At 45.6% G+C, this 21869-nt stretch overlaps 1 protein-coding gene across 1 annotated transcript in view; it reads right to left on the bottom strand.

Moving 5' to 3' along the window:
• The window catches only part of CLIC6 (chloride intracellular channel 6), a 32148-nt gene extending 10591 nt beyond the window's left edge, over positions 1–21557 (bottom strand). Inside the window, exon 1 of the mRNA XM_066620117.1 lies at positions 19430–21557. Coding sequence (XP_066476214.1) covers positions 19430–21418 — 1989 coding nt within the window. The 5' untranslated portion in view covers positions 21419–21557. The remainder of the gene's footprint in view (positions 1–19429) is intronic.
• Between the last annotated feature and the right edge of the window lie 312 nt (positions 21558–21869).

The following is a 21869-nucleotide window of genomic DNA, read 5'->3' as shown; positions in this document are numbered from 1 at the left end:
AACTCAACTTTCCAGAATAGATCCCCCACATTATGAGAGTTATTACTGTATCTTATCTTTGCCCTTTCTGAAATATTGTTTTTGTACATTTAGGCGCAATCCTAACCCTTTATGTCAGTGCTTTCCAGCACTGACATAAGGGCAATGTAGCTCTGAGGTAAGGAAACAAACATTCCTATACTTTGAGGAGGCCTCCGTGAGTGACACCCAACTGCAGGATGCAGCACATGCCCCACTGGCAATGCTATGCCAGTGCTGGAAAGCACTGACATAAGGGGTTAGGATTGCACCCACAACAGAAAGAAGCAATTTGCTGACAACTTGAATGAGTTTTCTTTAAAACAAAACAAATGGAAAAAAAACCTTCATACAACCATAAGTAACTATACTTTGACATTTCTAAAACTATTATTTTATTATTTTAGGTTTTGCAAACCACTGTGCAAATGGCTAATAGGAATTTCAGGTTCGCAAGGGTGAGATTGATACAGCTGGTATCAATAAAAAGCAAAAAGTAAATTAAAATAAGATAGTGACTTGCATAAGGAAGTGGAAACAAGTTTCTCTTTTTCTGAATTAATCTAATCCTGAGCACCACTATAAGGTGTTTCAAACATAAATTTTACCATTTAAATGGTAAAATGGCATATCTCATTCACTACAGAAAATCCAAAAGGATTTTCTAAGAAGTTAAGATTAATGTTACCTTGGTCATAATAAACAAGAACCACAATGCCTTCCTACTCAATTCTGATAGGCTTCACTCACTTTGTCTATGTACAAACTTAAACCAGTTTCTAACTTCTGGAATTGTGATGACTTTTCAATAAGAGTTGTAACTGCTGTGGTTTTTCTATTATACAGCCTATTATAATAGCTAAATGTGATAATTAATCACAGCAATAAACAGCAAGTATTCTTAATTCTTTTTCAGTCATGTTTAACAGTAGTTACGATCTAGATTGGGGGTGTCAAACACCCAGGGGCTGGATGTGGCCCTCAGAAGCTCTTTATCCAGCCCTTGAGCTCTCCCTGCAACACTATATGCTCTCAGCTTCTGAGCAAGGTGTTACTTCTGAAAGGGCTGCTCGAATGATACTTCGGCTCTCCCATATCTTGAAAATATAATCAAGATTTGTGTATTTTCTCTTCTGTCATATGAAGCTAATAAGCTCCTAAGTGAAAAAGTGCTTATTAAATGTCGTTAACATTACCTGCTTACTGACATCATTTCTTGCTTTATGACATCACTTCTGGTCCTCAGCAGGCATCATGATACTATTTGGCCAGCTGTATGAAATGAGCTGGACACCCCGATCTAGATCTCTGAACATTACAGACAAACTGGAAGTAGCCAAACATTCCAGGAAATGAAAGTACTTCTTCACAATCAAGTTTGTGGTCCCTTTACATATAAAGGTATTTCCTTAGAGCAACGGTTCTCAGACTCTCCAGGAGTTTGAGAACCACTGTCTTTGTGGGGCAGGGTTTTTTTTTTTTAATATATCACAGCCAGCGCCAGCTTCTGGTGGGGGTGGAGGGCCCTGAGGACCCCTCTGCAGGGCTCCCCGTACCTCGGAAAAGCTAAAAATAGCAATTGTGGCCCACTTCCAGTTTGGCACGCCACCAGAGGCTAGTGCTGGCTGTGGAATATTAAAAAAAAACCCTTCTGTCTCTGGTGGCAGTGCAATTGTATCACAGGGCTTCCCTGGCTGGTGGGTCATGGTTTGAGAACCACTGCCTTAGAGCTTGGCTTGCTCTAATTCTTGTTGCTTGAAGTAAGGAACTATAGGCAGACTACCAGCTCAAACTTTCTCCAGTCACCTTGACATTTCAGAGTCAGAACCAGCAGCTTCCACTCTCAGCAAGATTATTATGAAAACATTTCTATCCCACCTTTCGCTCTTTGGTGGACTTAAGGTAGCTTGCAATATCAATTATAAATACAAATAGTGTTTAGAATAAATTAAAAACAAAAACAATACAAAAATGCCATAAAAGCACACAGCAACTAACAAAACAAAATCAAGGAGACAGAAAACAAATGAAGGAATGCTATTTAAATAGCTAGTTCTTCAGCTTTGAACAGAACACTGGCAAGGAAAGAGACAGCCACACACTAGAAGCTAGGGAATTCCACATTTTGGAGGCCACCACCAAGAAGGTTCTCCTGCACTTCACTGCCAAACCAAACTTAATTGGAATGGGCAAGAGAGTGAACTGGGCAGGGGGAGGGAGGAACAGGGTGGCAACAAGGAATGGGCAGGTCAGGTCCTTGAGGGGAAAGAATCACTGGCACCAGCACATGCCGTATCCAAAACCCTTTTTCAGGCCTGATTTGTCTGTACAGATCAAAACATGCTTGTGCCAGTGATACTGCTGGTGCAGGTCAAGCTGAACAGTTTCAGCTGCTGGGGTTTATCCCAGAGCAAGGGGACAAGTGCTCCCTTATACCAAGACCTCCAGCAGTCCATTCCCCCATGGAACGCAGTGTATCTTGCACTGGTGCTGCTGCATCGCCAAGCAGGGATTTTGGTAAGATTCAACTGTTTGACTGGTTAAAAGCCCCAGCTTCCCTAACACATGGACCCCTTTAGCCAATACTGCAGCACTTCAAAGTACTGAAACTGGGTCTCTCTACAAGCACCTGTACAGTATTGGTTAAGAGTAATCATATGGAGGGAAGAGGAGCCAACAGTGGACGAACAGACATGTCCCCAGGAGCTCCTGGGAGACAGTTTGTTTTTCCCCAAATACTGCAGGTCTGAAGAGGACCTGAAGATCTTTGTTAGGAGAGACAAGATCTTCATCGGTGCAGGTATCTGGGAAACTGAAAGCCTGACCCCGGGGGGGGGGGCCTTTCTTCTCAGAGGAATCTAACCGTTTGTGACAGTATTGGGGGAGGGGCAGTGATCTGCAATCAAGGAGATATAGTATGATTAATTAGTAATGGTATATGGTATTTAGCACTCCTAAATGTATGTTATATGTTTGTATGTCTGTGTGTTAATTAAAAATAAATAAATAATTTTAAAAAAGAGTAATCATATGGTGGCAAAACTAGCTCACAGTGAAAGTGAGAGAGCCCATAATGAAGCTCACTTCTTGCCTAGAGCCACTATTTCAGACTAAAATGAATTCCTGCCCCAGCCATAGTCTTGTGCCTAAGCTGGAATCTCCATTTTCTTTCCCCAAACTTCCAGAATGTTCTTCCTTTCTCTCGTTCAGTCCAGTAACCTACATTTCTCTTCCTAACCTTTTGGGGTTAGGATACATAGACCATTTGGATATATAGACCATTTAACAAAAGACGCTAACATCTCTCCTCCCACCCCTCTAATCTGCTCAAAATTTTCTGTGTGGCAGAACAGGCCTGTTCAACATTCTATACCTTGAAAATAACTTTGCTTGTTTGGTGATGTACCATATAAATACAGTTAAACCAACTGGATTTTGTAAAACTCTGCCACCTGGTGGTGTTGCAATATCTGGAATTAGCTACATGGTGTAATCATAGAAACTTACATCAGATACAGTGAAGAAAAATAACTAGAGTGTACAACTTCCTTTTGAAAAAATTACCTTTATGCCTTGAACTCCATTCATTAACAAGAGCTAATATGGATCATTACCTATTCTGTGTATGTGTAGTTAGATGACCTCTACACACATTGACAAATCTCTTCATCTTCTTCACAAGCTCTTTAATACAGCTGGGGATAAAACAACAAGCTGGCAAGAGACATCTTCCTGTTCTGGCAAATGAAGAAAATAAGCTCTTCTTCCTTTCCTTCAACAGAATAAGCAGCATGCCCCTAATACAACCTGTGTCTGCCCCTCAGTCCTCCACGACTCAATTAGCTTTAATCTCTAGCTAAATATATACTCCAAGTAGAAAATAGAGACATGTTCCTCCTACAAAGCTCACAATATTTTTCATTATTTTCATCTCCAATGGTATATTCTAAAGGGTTACAAAAACAACATTACAAAAATAAGCAATAGCTTGGCATTGATTGCTGTGTTGTCACATGATGTAGCTGGCAACTTGGGTACTCTACCCTTTTCCAGAGTGTTGGATTAAAGGGTGTGATATTCTTAGCCTACATAGCTCAAAAATAAATTCATCTTCCTACTGTACATCCTGGTGGAAGAATTTAAGTTCTTGTATTTTTCTTAACTTGAGTATAACAAGGCAAGAAGTACAACAAATGAAATACTATTTGCTGTTTACCTTGTTTCAAGAATTATGGTTCCAATACACTAATGCTTTTTCTAATCCGTATTTAATAACATGGCATGAGACCAGCTGAGCACTGTACATCACTAAGAAAAAAAAACCTCTACAGCCTTGTTAAATTCTTAAGGGGAATTACTTTAACAAAAGACCATTATATTCTAGAACACATTATAGGTCTGGGAAAAGGAGATTAACTAGTATTTTAATTACATATCCTGTTTTATAGTTTAACATATGATATACTAAATGTGAAGTATTTCTCACTTCTCCAAATGGAAGCCACATTTGAATAAAAATCTGTAATGTACCATGAACAAATACCTTTAATAATATGGTTGAGAGGGAATGAGGAAAGTTTGGCAATGATGAGAGGGTGCAGGAAGCAATCTTGCAGTGATAATCCTAATTCTTGCTTTAGGGCCAAGTGGTGAAGTTCAAACATGAAAAGGATTGTTTTCCCCCATGATATGTAGGGGTTTTTTAAAGTTTAAGATAGAAAATACTTTAGACACACATTATGAATAAAGGACTGCAACAGGAATTGGTACCCACATGAGAAACTTTCCATGAGAAGCTTTACAAACGTTGTGAAACTATCTAAAAATCAGATTTAGATGAGATCAGTAGTGGAAAATGCACCTCTTCCTCATTCTTTATTATCTGGCACTGCAATCCTAAGCAAGTTTACTCAGAACTAAGTTTCACTGTATTCAATGGGACTTACTTCTGAGTAAACAAGTATAGGATTGCTCTATTACTTACTTGTTCTTTTCACTGAAGCCTGCATTTATAGAGTACAAGTAAAATGTGCAATTAAAGGCATACTGTAAGACCAGAGGAGGGCAATTAGCTCAGTCCTGAAGGTCATACTAGAAATCTGCCTTATAGTCTGATCCCATCCTTTTTCCCCTCCAAAGCATGAAGCCAAAACAAAACAGGCTGCGCTGCATTCTATGATGGGCTGATGTAGATACAATTTTCCCTCTCCATAAGTCTCTCAATTGTCAATGGGTCTCCTCAGACCAGCACCAGCTCTACAGCTGGCACAAGTCCAAGGAGTCAGGTCAGGAGGCTCGGGGGGGGGGGGTAACATTTGGTGCAAGTCTCTTGCGCAGAGAGACATCCTTCATGTGTCTAACATGTCCCTGTCCCTGCCCTGATCCAGCCACCCTGCCCCATTCTGCCTGCTTACCCAAGCAGGATGGGCTTCTCATTGCTGCAGTGTGCAAGGTCCTTCTCAGCATCTGCAGTGAGGCTCTAGAAGTGCGCCACTAGGCAAACTTCCATACCAGAGCCTGCAATGGTGTAAAGCTCACTCTGCCACTGAAACACTAGCTCTGGCAGCAGAGAAGACAAATTGGATTGAGCCATTAGATTCTCTGGCACAAATAAAGCTTTGTGTTCCAACAGCTTGACCAGCATCCTACACATAACTTTTTTTAAAAGCCACTAAAAGTTCCTTACTTTGAAAAACAGAACTAAGGTGCATGGTGACATGAGTCACACAATCTTAAAATGCTACTCACCATTTTAAATCTTCAAGCTCTTGTTTGAGATAAAATATTTTTTTAACTGTAATTTAATTGTAACTAGAATAGCTGATTCTGAATTAGACGTGCTATTAGTGACATAAAACATGTACGACTCACCCACATTTTACATGACGGTCATGTTCCAGAGTCAGTGCATATGGCTAAAATTGTGTATACTCAAAGTTGCCTTGAAAATACCTTACATCTGAAAAATACATATTATCTATTTAAAAATTAAAAGAGTCTTGTGGGAACTGATATTGATTGAGGGAATGGCAGGTTCATTGTCTGACCTCAAGCTTACTCCAGGGCATGTCCATTAAATGGAATAGCAGGCAGAATTGCCTGCACTGTTAAATTATTGTTTCTTTTTTTTACTTGCCAAGCACATGTAGTGGAATTTGCGCAAGTAAGGGCGCAATCCTAACCCCTTCTGTCAGTACTTTCCAGCACTGGCATAGCAGTGCCAATGGGCCGTGTGCTACAACCTGCAGTTGGGTGTCACTCATGGAGGCCTCTTCAAAGGAAGGGAATGTTTGTTCCCTTACCTCAGAGCTGCATTGCCCCAAGTCAGTGCTGGAAAGGGGTTAGGATTGCACCCTAAAGTGCCCCTAAGATGCAGGCTGACTGAATACATAAAACATTTTGAAGAACTGTTTAAAAAAATACCCAAATAAATAAACAAATGAAATCCTCAACTTGGAAAAAAAAGCTAAAGCATCAAAGCAGAATGAGGTAGAATATATACATTTGCATTTGGTTGCAAATATACATTTTCATTGGATCCAATTTCTTGATTTATTTAAGAAACAAAAAAATAGTGCTACTAAATCTTGTTTAAAGTTGGGATTTTTTGTTAGCTGTCCTTGTTGAGCAAGTTTGTATGTGGCCATGGCTTCCCAATTTTTTTCAGATCACTGATCTTTGGTGGGTTAATTTGAAGGTACCTTTCATGTGCCTTCTCCATTATTACCAGGGTAGTTAGATGAGCATGGAATCATGTACCTTGCCCAATTAGGGCTCAGATTTAATTATAAGTAGGAAGTTGGGATTGCAAAATGGGGCAAAATCACAGTGAGGGTAGAGGGGCTTCGGTAGGTTTGCCCTGCCATGGTTTTCACCCCTATTGTGCCTCCAGCTATGCTGTTTTTAAATGAAAAAAAATACTTCCATTAACTTTCAACAGAAATGTTTTCATATAAAAATGGCATGACGGGATATGATCAGGATGAAAACTGTGTGCTAAAGTCCCCTCTTCCTCTGTTGTCGTTTTGTCTGGTTACATGCCTACCACCTATTTATAATTAAATCAAGACCCGACTGGGGCAGGTTGTCTGAATAAATGCATGTCCATCTGAAAACATAGAGCAGAACTCTCACATTGAAAACAGATTTCCACGCTGTATCTTGATGCCCCTTGATCCGATCTATACATTTGAGAATGTATATTGTCAATTCCAGTGCAGCAGCATGCTCCTGTGCTGGGACAAGACCCAAGCTTTAGTGGAAAGACACCACCTTGCCCTTGTGTTGGAGCAGGAAAAGTTTGAAGCGGGAAATAAGAAAAATGATTTTGTTAACAGCTGCAATGATCACTTAATCACATATTTCTTCACTCTTTCATTAGTACAAAGGTAAACATAGCAAATGGAAATGCATATAGTCCTTTATTGCACCATGGGGTTTTAGTATCAGCCCCCAAATCTGATAACCTTCATATGTCATTCTACAACTCAGCTCAAAATAACACGATTTTGAGAACAAGAGCTGTGAAATTCCTTCAACATAATCAGATGGAAGAGAGTGCGTAGGGTTGCACAGGATAGCATACAGGCAGCCCATGAGTATATTAACTCTTGCTCTCCTTTGTCTAGCCACTCTGTCAAGGTGGCAGTCCCCCCCCCCCCAGAATTGGTAGCAGCAATTCCATTTCAGTGACCTCGGGAGAAGCATAGGCAAAAAGAAATGCTGTGCTGTTGATGTAGGAGGTATCAAATCTTGAGAGCAGACAAGAGAGGTGCAAGACTGAGGTCATGGGAAAGGAGGTTATGGCTGAGAAAGAGAGAAAGGTTCTGCGCAAGTCCAAGGAGAACGAAGCGTCCTGAAGTTGCTCCGAACTCCTGGGAACGGGGGTTGGGATCCGGCATAACTGCCTCTGGATTGCTCCCTAACTGAACTAGCTCAGTAGCTGTATAACAGTTGGGAACGGGAATTGTAAACATGCAAATAGGTTTGGGAGGAGATAGAAAATTTATCTATTGGTTTCCACAAATGCATTCTTCTCCACTGCAGCTTCTAAGAAAAAGGAACATTTGTGGGGCTTTCTCCAAGGTAAAATATTGTAGGTTTCCTAAACAAATCTACCTCCTTCCTTCTCAGCTTTCTGACAATAGCTGTGTCTGCAAAAGTGGTTCAGAATGAGAAGATGGAAATACAAAGACTTCTGAGACAGACTTAGAAACATGGAATGCCATCAATTCACACAACTGTCCACAGACAATTGAAATAAGATGTATGAAATATAACGCTGCCAGGCATCCTCCTGAGACCGTAGGCAATGGCTACAATCCATAAACCAGTTCAGAATAATTATAAATTATAATTAGTAGACATGCACAGGTTTGCACTGTTATATAAAAATCAGGGATACGTTAATCCATTTTTGCCTGCCCAACAGGTCTACACATTTGGTCCCTGCTGCGTATATGAGAAGGCACAAGGTACACTTTCAGAACTACCAATCACAAACATAAAAAAAACTATAGTTTAATTATGCAAAGAAAACAACATCCATATAACAGGCATAGATAAGAAATAGAAGAAAGTAAATGGACCCAGAAAAATATCTGAAGATACATGACGTTATTAAAGTGAAGGAGATCTGGATCTGGTCAATGACTAGATATCCATGTTGGCATCCTTCAGTCTCGGAAGACTATGGTATTGCGCTCTGAATGGTGGTTCTGGAACAGTGTCCTCTCCAGTGCACGAAGCCTGGGTAAAGTAGGTCTGGAGAAAAGGCTGTTACCCATGCAGCAAATCCCCCCTCTCCACGTCGCTGAAATGGTCCAATGGAAAGGCAGAAGCCATGGATGGTGCTGATGGATTGTCTTCTTAATAACTCTTAGAGTCAAAAGGTCAGCAAGGCTGTTTTTCAATCACTGGAGCAAAACAACTTTGTTTTTTAAATTGATTTGCTATAGTGCGTTTTTTTAAATCCACGTGAGTGCTTGGAAGGGAACCCATGGGAATAATTAGTCTCAACCTGTAAAATGTAAGTTTGGTTTTAATTTGTAACTGATGGTGTGCAATTGATCACAAAACATGGGTGGCATTATCTTAGTACACCATTACAGACCATAGTTAAACAAAAATAAATGCCCAAGTACAGCAAAATTTATTGTTTTATTTTTAAAAAATGTAGCAAGGATGTGTTTAGGCAGTGATATTCTAATTCAGTCAAAGGCAAAACCATCTCTGTATTACACAGAGGTTCTCCATGTGGGAAAGATGGGGATACAATTTGTAACTAAACTCAGACCTTGAGGTCTTCAGGGTCCATTAAAGGTTAGGATTTCAAATACAACTGATGTAATCTTCTTCAGGAACTTACTTATAGGCACATTTTAAAAGAAATACCAACCGAACAACTCACACATTTGATAAGTTAATAACTATGTGAATTAACCACAAGGACTTAAAGCGCAACGCAATCACTTGAAGAGTTATGGAAAGAATTCATAATTACAGCTTTTCCTTTTTTGTTTCATTCTTTAACACTGTTACAAAAGTGAGTGATTATGAAAAGTTACATCAGGAAAGTTTTCTCTTGCATATTTGAAGAATGCAAAATTTTACTAACTACAAGATTTCTCAGTAATTAAAAAAAACAAAACAATTAGGATGGGCATTTGACAAATATTGTCCAAGTTCTCAAATAAATCCCTAGTAAAATAGACTGGTTTAAACACAAGTGTGTGTTTTGTTCCACTTCCACTGAAAACAGCCAAGTGACTACTAGTTACCTTTTACAAGCTAATGTGTATGAAACTATGTACGAACGCTTGTTTAAAACACACTAAGAAAGCATTCAAGAAGATGCTTAAGTAGTGCCTTCGGGTATTGGTAAACTGTAATCAGTCATCTATATTGCGTAAGTGTGGCGATAATCATTACAGGATACATTGTCAATAGAGTGGCACTTGTTTTTATTGCAGTTCGACTTATCTTGGTCAAAACAATTATTTGCCATTAACAGCCCAATCCTATGGGCTGCCAGTGACAGGCAGTACAGCGGCACCAAAATGGCTGCCTCTGTATTCCACAGGGTCAGAGCAGACACCAGAGTCTCCTTGGGGTAAGGGAACATCAGTTAACATCAGTTCCCTTACCCCATGCAGAACTTTGCTGGTCTCAATAGGTCTCTTTGGATCTGCGCCAGCCCCTGAGACGGTGCAGAACTGAGAAGGACTGTGTAGGGCTCTGTGACTCTGGAGGGATTATAGGATTTGGTGGCAGCCTCTGCAACTGTCCTCGTTCTCCTCCCAGGCCCAATTTACCTGTTCACTTGGTCTCCCTCCACCCAGTTCCACACTCTCCCTGTCTTTCCCCCACCCTCCCTCCATCCCTGGAAAGCCTCCCTACTGCTTGGCAGAGATACTTAACTACCAGGAGTTCTTCTTCAGCATTCTTCTAGCACTGAGGCCCAGCATCGACTGGTGCTGGCCTCTTCACTGGTGAGAAGTGCACTATGGCACTTTTGTGACATCCACCACCAGTGCTGCAAGCGTAGCATCGATGCTGGAGGAATAGGATAGGGCTCTAAAAGGAGTCTCATCCTCATGACCCAAGCAAAGCAAACCTGCTGCTGATCCTGCTAACTGGGCAAAGAAGCACATTTCAAGGGGTGCTCCTCTTCGGTTTGACAGGGCAAGAGTAAATGTCCCTCTTAGTCCCAGCAAAGTGTCTTTTCTAGTGACTGCTGCTGGTGTAGGTCCACATCTTTTTAGATTGTGAGCCCTACTGGACAGAAAGCCATCTAGTTATTTGACGTCTTTCACAAAAGCTTGGTGAAGTTTTTGGTTGAAGAATTGTATAGAAATATTCTTAATATTAATAATTTCTATGACCCCAAATTCAACTGCACTATGTCAACACAAGTGAGAAGCCAGATTGGCCCTACCTCTCAAAGCATTAGCAAATGCTCTCCCATGTTTAGCAAATGCTCTCTGCTGCTCCCACAGTGATGTGTCCTGGTTTTGCATTTCAAAAACCCAGTCACCTTAAACAAACCTACAAAGTACCTACTTTGCTGTGGATAAGCACCCAAGCTTATCTCAACTTTCCCAAAGTCTTCTGCACAGGCACAAGCATTTCAGAAGGAAAATGCTTGAATAAAAATGTAAAGAACCTGTATATTCATCTATTCTTATGTATCGAAGTGAAACATTTATATTCTAGTGCTATAAAGCATCCACAGAAAAGTAAAAATTCTGTTAACACTTGCTATCTCCCCCCCCCCCCCCGAGAAATTATCTTTGGGGGTAGGGAGAAAGACTCAGTAGAGTTATTCAGGTTTTTTAAGGCTGTAGGCACGAGAATGAACTAATCCGTTTAGGCTAGAAATCAAAGATTATCTGTAATTAATGCTGTATCAGTTTGAAATAGAGTCACTGGAACAATTGTGGCAGCAAAAATTTCGCTGATTTGGATAAATATTTAAGGGATGTTAATCCTATCCAACATTCCTATCCAATCCTATCCAACATTCCAGTGCCAGTGCAGCCGTGCCAATGAGGCAAAAGCTTCATCTTGCAGTGGTGGGGCAATCTCGGAGGCCTCCTCAAGGTAAGGGAACATTTGTTCCCTTATCTCAGGGCTGCATTGGGGCTGCATCAGTGCTTGAAAGTGGGAAGGACTGGGTCCTGAGAAGTTCACAAGTAAGTCTTGAAGGCAATTGCCTTCTCCATCTCCTAAACCACAGCAGCTGGAATCAAAGGACATAGGAGCTCCTGAAACTATATTCCACACAGTCCACCATCTAATCCCCCCTTTAAAGCCAAGTAATTGGGGTCAAATTAGAAAACATATCTATTATGTAACTGGCACCTGCATGCTTGATTTTGTTCAAATGTAAATAGTAACCATGTGGGGCTCTGATCCAGATGTGAACAGTGAGAAAAGAGGAAACCACTTGTTATTTTTCTGGGGTGGAGGGGGGAGGTGCCATTGACACCAACAGAAGATGTTTTCCCTTGCCAAGTAGTAGTGTGGGAAGCCAAGCCTGAATCAGGGCTATGCAGAAAATAAAGGACTCAACCCTATCCAACTTTCCAGCACTGATGCAGTCGTGCCATTGAGGCATGTGCTGCATCCTGCAGAAAAGCAGGCCTCTTCAAGGTAAGGGAATGTTTGTTCTCTTACCTTGGGGCTGTGGATGCACTGGCACTGGAAAGATGGATAGGATTGGGCCCAAAGTTCCCCCACACCATGGCCCTGATCCAAGGCACCACAAGCCTATTATTTACATTTGAAAAATCAAGATATATTGTCTCATTTTGCCCTAAGAAAGTGGCCATCCCCACATCCTGTGGCAGAAAATTCCACAAACTAATTATGCATTGTATGAAGTTACTTCTTTTGTCTGATCTAAACCAGCCTCCAGTCACTTCCATTGGATAACCTCAAGTTCTAGTATTCTGGGAAAGGAAGAAAAACTTCTCTCTATATCACCTAACAACCACTTCAGCCAATGATAGCTATGATAAAAATATTGCAGTACAAAACCATGAACGTCAAGTGTCAACAATCATAGCCAAAATGGACTAAAGAATGCTGGTTAGCAATAACAGCCTTTTTTCAGGCACCCATGAGTTCAGGCTGCCACTCTCTACGATTAAGCAGTAAATGCACTGTAGATTGCTTCTGTTGAGTACTCTGTTCACATTTTGCCCAGTAACTGCACCCTCCCAGGAGGAATATGCAAGTGTGCACATTTACAATATTCCCTGCAGAAGCAGCTGTCTCCCAATTTACCTTGAATCTGTAGGAGCACCGCATCCAATTCCCCTAGGAAAGTCTATCTAATAGTATAGTGATACCTCCCATAATGCTGCTTTCTTTAGCATTGATTTGTTTCAGAGCCATTGTCCTGGTGTAATGGCCAGCTACTGTGATCTCTCACTCCTCACATCTCTTTCTCCACCCCTCTCTCCACCAAATCTAAAAATGTGCCCTCTTAACGCTTGTTGAGCTGTGAGCTCCTTAACTTGTTGCAATGTTAATACTTTTTTGATGCATGGATTGGAGGCCCCATTTATCCTCTTCTAAAAACACATTGCTGGTCATGTACCTTCCTTCCTTCCTTTCTTTAGGTACATTTGTCTCAAGATCGGAGAGGACAGTAAGCACCATCAGCTAAATTTTCCATTTTTATTTTCTCAGGGAAACAAGAGTTCTCATGTTTTTAGGGGCCTAACTACACATTTGGGATGTGTACACCCCTACACAGTGGGATAAATGCATGGAGTCAATGTGATATGGAGCAAAGAAGCAGTGTGGAAAGAATTAAGCACATATACCCCAAGATTCTCTGTACCTTGGATTATACCAAATAGTCCTCACACGACTACTCTTCCTCTGTGCACTTTTTTTACACAAATACGCACATAAAATGTAGTTGTACCCTATACATCAAGTAGGAGGCAGAAGATTGAGAATCTTATAATCTATATTGTAAACCTGTGGGCTGGGCCTTGTTACCACTTTTAATTCATACAGAGCAGTGTTTTTCAAACTGAGGGCCAGGACTCACTAGGTGGGTCGTGAACTAATTTCAGGTGGGTCCCCATTCATTTCAATGTTTTCTTTTTACAATATTAGACTAGATGCTTCCGCGGTATGTAACTGCATTTGGGGAAATGTTTCAGATCTGTACTTTTAACAGGCTACTATGTATATGTTTTTAACAATGATAGTAAATGGGACTTACTCCTGGGTGAGTGTGGGTAGGATTGCAGCCTAGAATTGTTGAAAATTTTCCTGCTTGATGATGTCACTTTTGGTGGGTCCTGAAAGATTCTCATTCTAAAAAGTGTGTCCTGGTGCTAAATGTTTGAGAAGCACTGATGTACAGTACCTAGTACATATTAGAAGCTTTATTTTAAAATGATGATCAGCTTTGACAAATTTGTATCCTTCTCTGTCTCTCATGTTAAGTGTAGTAACATGAGATGACTCCTGCAAGTTTTTGTCAAGCTAAACCATGGTGTATCTGGCAGGGGGGTCCAGTGGGCCACATGGTCCAAGGTGGCAGATACCTAGGGGTACCATACACCCACCCACCCCCTGCACCTGCTGCCTCCCTCCTGGAGATGTTCTGAGGGCCAGGGAAGCCGTGTGCAACCTCCCCAGCCTACAGAAGGCCTTGTAAGGACTTTTGGAGGCCATAAACCATCACTTCTGGCTCTCGGCCCAAAACCAGAAGTGACAGGTTTTGGCCTTCTGAGAGCCGAAGAGGTCGCGTGCAACTTCCCCAGCCCTCAGAATGCCTCCAGAGAGAAGGTGGTAGGTGCAGGGGGGGTGAATCCTGCCTGGGGGGGAGGCAGTGGGTACAGGGGTAGCACTCCCAGATGGGGGGGCGGCACCCTTGGAAGTGTGCACCTGGGCAGCACAGTGGTGAGGAATGCCACTGAGTTAAAACACTATATATAACTAAGGTCCAAATCCTAACCCACTTTCCAGCACTGGCATAGCTGTACCAATGGGACGTGTGCTGCATCCTACAGTTGGGTGGCACTCGTGGAGGTCTCCTCAAGGTAAAGGAATGTTTGTTTCCTTACCTTGGAGCTGCATTGTCCTTATGTCGGTGCTGGAAAGTGAGTCAGGATTGCACCCTAACTCTCACATCAACAAACTACACTTGTGAAAAAGCTAGTCATTTTTAAACATATTCACTGCTCAGTCATAAGGCTATCACTGCATGACTCTCTTTGTCATGAGACAGAGAAACGGACGGCTGCCTGGCCCGTGGGGAGCCCCCAGTCTCCAATGAGCCTCTGGCCCTCCAGAGATTTGCTGGAGCCCACACTGGCCCAACGCAACTGCTCTCAGCATGAGGATAACTATTCAACCTCTCATGTGAGCTGTGAGATGAGGGCTCCCTCCACTACTTGCTGTTTCATATATGTGATGCAGCAGTGGCAGCGAAGGAAAGGCTGGCCTTGCTTTGTGCAAGACCTTTTATAGACTTTGAGCTACTGCAAGACCTTCATTCATTATATGTTCCACTTCTAATATATTCGGTTATGTAAATTTATGCAGATTTATTCAAATTTGAAATGTAACTTAATTCGGCCCCCAATACAGTGTCAAAGAGATGATGTGGCCCTCCTGCCAAAATGTTTGGACACCCCTGCTATAAACTGTGCTTCCAGATTTCTGGTTTCTGCCCCTGTCAGGAGCCTTAGAGAGGCTTCCGTGGGCTCCTAGTGGCCAGCACCTGGGGCTTTTGAACCACCCCAGTCTATGGCAGGCACGCAACTGAGTTTTATCCATCTTAAACTTCAGAAAATGGTCTTTGAAACAGACTATGAAATGAACTTAAGATACTACGGTGACAGGCAGGCCAATTCGATCCAAGTTCTCCCGCACTGATGCAGCAGTGCCAGAACAGCTTGCACTGCATCTTGCAGAGGAATTTTGCATGCTGGAGGTCTCTAAGGAAAGGAATGCCTCAGCAGCCACAATGGGGCAACTCATGCCTGCTAAATCGCTGGCACGTTGCCCTGTGTCGGCAGATCAAGCCCAGGAAAGGGGATAGGATACAGCATGCTCTACTGCTGTTGATCCCGCCCCCTGCCCCACCCCCTCTGCCCTTCCCCTAACCCTGCACTCAGTGGTGTCACTAGGATTCGAATCACCCGGTGCAGGAGTCTTGCGTGTCACCCCATGCAGTGGGCGGGGCAACACTTCAGGTGGTGGGCGTGGTGATGTACCATTGCCCCTCCCCCACTGGATTTTGGGCTGTACCTTTGGATAGAACACAGATGTTTCAAAGCAGTTTATTTCATTGTATTCTGCATGAAATCACACATTGATTGATATATAACATGATGGTCTTATTCCTCCAAATTCTGATTTTAGTGCTTTTGAAAACTTGTAGAGTCACACACACACACCCGTGTCAACTTACTAACACCTTATTGCAGCAGTTCTCAAACTTTTAGCACCAGGACCCACTTTTTATCTGTCCAGGACCCATTGGAAGTGATGTCATGGCCACAAGAGACATCATCAAGCAAATTAGAATAAATAATTATAAATAATCAAATTACAATAAAAGAAATAATTAAATAAGGGGGAGCCAGTCCTGTTCCACCAAGTGAATTTTCTCTGTAGCCTGCCCTGCAATAACACCCCCCCCCCAAAAGAATTAGTGAGATTTCCAGCCCTCCCAGTGCCCAGTTTAAAGTTATTTTATTTCAAGCATATCAAGATAAAGACCCTCCTGGCTTTACAAGTGCAAAATAGAAAACTTTCCCCTTACCAGTTCAAGCCTCCTTTTTTGTCCTTTTTCGTGTGCGGGGGAGAGGCTGCCTTCTGGAGCATTTGTTACGCTCCAGTTCCATCGGATCATGATCATTCTGGTGGCCTCACATTCCTCTTTACCTGGCCTGACCACCAGCCAAGTCATGTCTGTCTACTCGCGAGTAAACACGGCCACGTGGCTGAGTTTGCTTTCCATAGGGCTCAATATACTCGCCAGCTGGGAAGGAGGGAGGGACCTCTTTCTCAGGTGTTTTTGGGGGCTGCATTCATTGGATCAGGACCATTCTGGTGTCGTTGTATTTCTATCTGCCTGCCCTTCCTGACGCATTAAGGCAAGCCCACCTACTCACGAGTAAACGCGCAATACAGCTTGGTTTCACTTTCCATAGGGTCCATGCATTTTTTTGTTTCCCTTTCTTTGGCCATAACTTTTGAACCAAAGGAGCTATTTCAATCTGGTTTTGTGCACTGCATTCTGCTGGACATTCCACATTCAACAGCGTATGGCATGACGGGGTTGCCCCTAAAACCGCGATGTTAGCGTGTCATCCCGCCACCGCGCATCACCCCCCTTGCGCGTCACCTGGTGCGGCCCGCACCCCCGCACCTCCCTAGCGCCACCACTGCCTGCACTGCCCAGCAGAGAACATACCATGTCTGCCAGAAGCAGCTCCCTGAACTGGCGCCTGTAGGACAGCACAGGCCTTCCTGCCAGCATTACTAATTTGCATGCCGTTGCATGCTTTACAGTATGTTTGTGACAGTCTGCGCTGGTGGAGTGCGCACTCTGCTAGTGCAGGCGGGGAATAGGATTGGGCCATGAGACAAACAGCAATGATCAATATGGGAACACTATATTGGCGTTATGCTTAAAAACAAGAACAAAACCTGAGGCATTTATGGATAGGTTAGGAGAGTATGGATAGGTGGGCAAAGTTACCAAAGATACCTATTAATATATAGCATACCTTTAATATATCTTAGTTTTTTATGGTTCTATTTGTTGTTGATAATGTTATATACATACTACAGTGAATTCTCATTATCTGCGAATTAGATATCTGTGGATTTAATCCACCACAGGTTCCAAACACGAGGCGAGAGGCCTTCTCAGGGTTTTCCTGGAACCCATGGTGAGTTAAATCCGTGGATAATAAGGACCCACTGTGGTACATATATAACATCACCAACATGCTGCATGCATATAACATCACCTTGCAACTCAGAACACAAAATCTGATCTCATCCAGGAGGTTCTATTTCGGTCAGGCCACAGATTACTTTATCTGTGATTTTTTGCATCTACAGGGGTTCTGGGAATGGAACCCCTGCAGAGATAACCGCTACAGAACTCTATAGTGTCAAAGTTACTGTAGGGCAAATAGTACTTTGGAGCATTAGACCCCAATTATATGCATGTCTATTCAGAAGTAAGCCCCATAATGGGGCTTACCCCCAGGTAAATGTGGATAGGATTGGGCTGTTAGTTGCAGCTCCAAAAACATGCCCATGTGTACTCATAGAGGAATTTATTTAGAGTTTAATAACAAAATAATCTTAGTAAACCTAAATTTTCATCAGGTACATTTAAACAGCACTAGTTTAGCAAAAGTACTTCGTGTAATTTATATTTGCTAAGTAATTCTATTCTATGGGCAGGAGGTCTGGTCTAGAGGGTAGAGCCTCCATTTGCCTGAAGATAACATCTGAAGGTCGCCAGTTCAAGGCTCCGGCACCGTGCGACCTTGAAGCAGCTGACAAGCTGAGCCGAGTTATTCCATCTGCTCTGAGCGTGGGAGGATGGAGGCCAGAATGTGAAACCAGATCAAGAAAGTAAAATCTGAATGTTGTGGTTCTTGTAAGATAGAACATTCTTTCAAAATTGTAAAAATCCCTACAGGGATTTAATAAGCCTGCCTATGTAAACTGCCTTGAATAAAGTCTTGAATAAAGACCAAGAAAGGCGGTATATAAATGCCTGTATTATTATTATTATTATTATTATTATTATTATTATTATTATTATAATATTCAGAATATTGTGAGGCAGTTTACAATTTGTAATGGAGACACAAGGAAACCAATTTCTGTTGAGCAGAAATAATACAAGCTTTTCAGGAAGACGAAGAAGCTCTCAGAAGTTTGCAAATACAGTACTTGCCCAAAAAATTAATGCTTTAACCTATTTTTTTTTTCTCCTGATCTGAAGCTAGGAAGGAAACCTTCACAAACTTATTCTCCAGATCACTTCAAAATACACTGATCCATTACCATTTAAACACAGAGTAAATCACTCTGTTGCACAGTACTCAAGGTTACAAACAGGTTACAAACAGGTTACAAAGGTTAAGTAGCAAACAGGTGCTAATGAAGATGGGATCAGTGGCATAGCCAGAAGGGGTGCAAAACACTAAGTTTGGAAGGTGCCTGAACGTGCCCTGCAAGCTGCCCCTTCCCTCCTCCATTCCAGGTGAGGGGAGAAAATAGAGACAAAGGCAAAACTCAGTGCTTTGCACCCCTTCTAGTTACACCACCACACTGGACTCATCAAAAAGGAAGCATTCACAACCCTGCAGCAGTCCATATCAGTGGTTCCCAACCTTTAGCAGGTCGTGGACCACTGAGGCAAAAATTGGAATTGTTGTGGACGGGATGGGACTATGGGTGGTCTGGTCTTCACCCTCTCTGGTGGTCTGTGTCCCAAGCGCTTCCCCACAGACTATCAAAAAGGACGGAGAATGGACCACCCACAACCACAGCTGACGCTTCTGTGGCTGTGGGGAGTCCCTTCTCCGCCCTCTTCTGTGGTCCATAGGAGACTGCTTGTTATGCAAGACACTGGAAGTGCCCAAAGGTGATGTTTTTCCTGAGACCTGGTGGAACACTTTTCAGGGTCTCATTGACCACCTGTGGTCCACAGACCAAAGGTTGGGAACCAACGCTCTATGTTCAAATGCAAATTGCTACTTTTGTGCACCATTCAACTATGTTGCAGGTAGGGGCCTTGAGTGCTTTCCACAGTGAGGGCAGCATCCAGATGTTTTCATCTGGGAACTGCTCACCCCAAAGAGCCACGCAGGGTGACAGTGAGCTCAGAAGCGCTCCTTACCTTGACGAAGAGGGAGATGTCATGCTCCTGCTCCTCTTCCACGGGGGCAGGTGGGACCCGCTCCTGGGCCGCCGCCGCCTCCTCTTCCCTGTCCTGCTGCACCCCATTCACCCCCGGAGCCTCCGCAGCTTCCTCGACGACCCCTGCAGCGTCAGGCCCCTCTGCAGGCTCTGCGTCCTGGCCGCAGCAGCTCGGTTCGCCAGCCTCTCCCGGGGGCTCGCTTGCTCCAGGGGTGGCTTCGACGGGCTCAGCTGTGCTGGTGGCGTCTCCTTCTGCCCGCGGGCTGCCCTCGCCTGCGCCATCCCCCCCTTCGGCAGCAGGGTCTCTCCCTCCGTCGGGCACCTCCTTCCTCGACGGGATCCCCGCCGTCGGGGTCTCCTCTCCAGCCGGCGCAGCAGCAGCACCGCCTTCCTCCTCCCGGGACTCTGGGAGTGCAGCATCCCCGGCGCGACCGCCCTCAGGCTCTTCCCCGACGGTCTGCTCTGGCTCAGGCGCGCCCTCGCCCTCCGGCGGCTCCTCTCCGCCCGGGCTCCCTTCGCCAGCGCCGCCGCTGTCTTCGGGAGGGGCGCCCCGGAGCTCGCTCAGCCCTGCCTCCTGCGCGGGGGGCTCCGCGGGGCCTGAGTTGGGGGCGACGTGCCCACCCTCGGGCTCTTCCTCTGGGCTCCCCCCGTCAGGTTCTGCCCTCTGCCCGGGGGGCTCTGCGGGGGCTGAGACTGGGGCAGCGTGTCCGCCCTCGGGCAATTCCTCCACACTCCCCCCAGCCGGCGCTGCCTCCTGCTCGAGGGACGAAGCTTCGGGCTCTTCCTGCGGGCTCCCCCCGCCAGGACCTGCCTCCTGCTCGGGGGATTCTGCGGGGCCTGAGCCTGGAGCAGCGTGCTCGCCCTCGGGCTCTTCCTTCGAGATCCCCCCACCCGGCGCTGCCCCATGCTCGTGGGGCGAGTCTTCGGGCTCTTCCTGCGGGCTCCCCCCGCCCGGCGATACTTCTTCTTCGGGGGGCTTTGCGGGGCCTGTGTCTGGGGCAGCATGCCTACCCTCGGGCTCTTCCTCCGAACTCCCCCCGCCCGATTCTGCCCTCTGCCCGGGGGGTTCTGCGGGACCTGAGAGTTGGGCAGCGTGCCCGCCCTCGGGCTCTACCTTCGGGGTTCCCCCGCCCGGTGCTGCCCCTTGTTCGGGGGGCGAGACTTCGGGCTCTTCCTTCGGGGTCTCCCCTCCGGGCTCTGCCTTCTGCCCGGGGGTCTCCGAGGGGGCTAAGGCTTGGGCAGTGTGCCCACCCTCGGACCCTTCCTCTGGGCTCCCCTCGCCAGGCTCAGCCCTCTGCCCGGGGGTCTCCGCGGGGGCTGAGTCTTGGGCAGCGTGCCCACCGTCGGGCAATTCCTCCGGGCTCCCCCCATCTGGCGCTGCCCCTTGCTCGGGGGGCGAGACTTCGGGCTCTTCCTTCGGGGTCTCCCCTCCGGGTTCTGCCTTCTGCCCGGGGGTCTCCGCGGGGGCTGAGTCTTGGGCAGCGTCCCCGCCCTCGGGCAATTCCTCCAGGCTCCCCCCACCCGGCGCTGCTCCTTGCTCTGGGGGCTCCGCGGGAGCTGAGACTTGGGGCTCTTCCTCGGGGCTCCCCTCGCTGGCGGTGGCCCCCGCGCCGGGTGTCTCTGCTGCCCCCAAGTCGTCCGGCTCTCCGGGACTTTCTGCTGGGCTGCCCTCGCCGTCACCCTTCTCCTGCTGAGGCTGCTGCTGCCCCTCGGTGTTCACGGACCCCTCTCCGCCCGGCGGGCTTGGGGGGCTGCCGTTGCCGCTCTCCTGCTCCTCGTGGCTCCCCCCTTCGCCCTCTCCCTCCTCAGACGGGACCCCGCTTGGAGCGCCGTCCTCCCGCGAGGGGGAGGCAGGGGGCTTCCCCGTCCCCTCCTCCTCGTCGTCCTCGTCCACCAGCGCTCCGTTCTCCGGCCCGTCCGCGGCGTCCGACGCCAGGGCGGTCTCCAGCGGTCCCTGCACCTCTGCCATGCCGTCTCCTCCGGGCAAGGCAAGGCTGCTCTGCCGGGTGCGCGTCCTGCTGACCAAGGTCACGCGATGGCGAGCCGCCCTCTCGGCGCTCGGAGTGGGATTAAGTCCAGGACGTGCCCGGCACCAAGGGTCACACTCGCCATCCCCACGCCCGAGCGCTGCTGCGCATGCTCCGGAGCCGCAGATGAAGCGGCTGCCCTCACCTTTCCTCCAAGCTGTTGCTCCTGGAGTTCAGGGGGAGAGATTAGGAGGAGGAGTTGCCAGCGAGGAGCTACAAACCGGGGGTGCAGGCTGCGGAGGGGGGATCCAAGCTTTGCACAACACTGAGTGGAAAAGGGGGGGCCAAAAGGGAGAGGCAGGAGAACAGGTGGCAAAGTGCTCAGGACAAAAGGGAGCAGATGGGCAAAACTGGGGCAGGGGGTTAGGGGTGCAGAGCCTGAGCTTTCTGCAC

Source organism: Tiliqua scincoides, chromosome 3 (genome assembly GCF_035046505.1).
Source record: "Tiliqua scincoides isolate rTilSci1 chromosome 3, rTilSci1.hap2, whole genome shotgun sequence".
Classification (NCBI taxonomy): domain Eukaryota; kingdom Metazoa; phylum Chordata; class Lepidosauria; order Squamata; family Scincidae; genus Tiliqua; species Tiliqua scincoides.
Note: the sequence above shows the minus strand (reverse complement) of the source record. Positions and strands in the feature narration are given on the sequence as shown.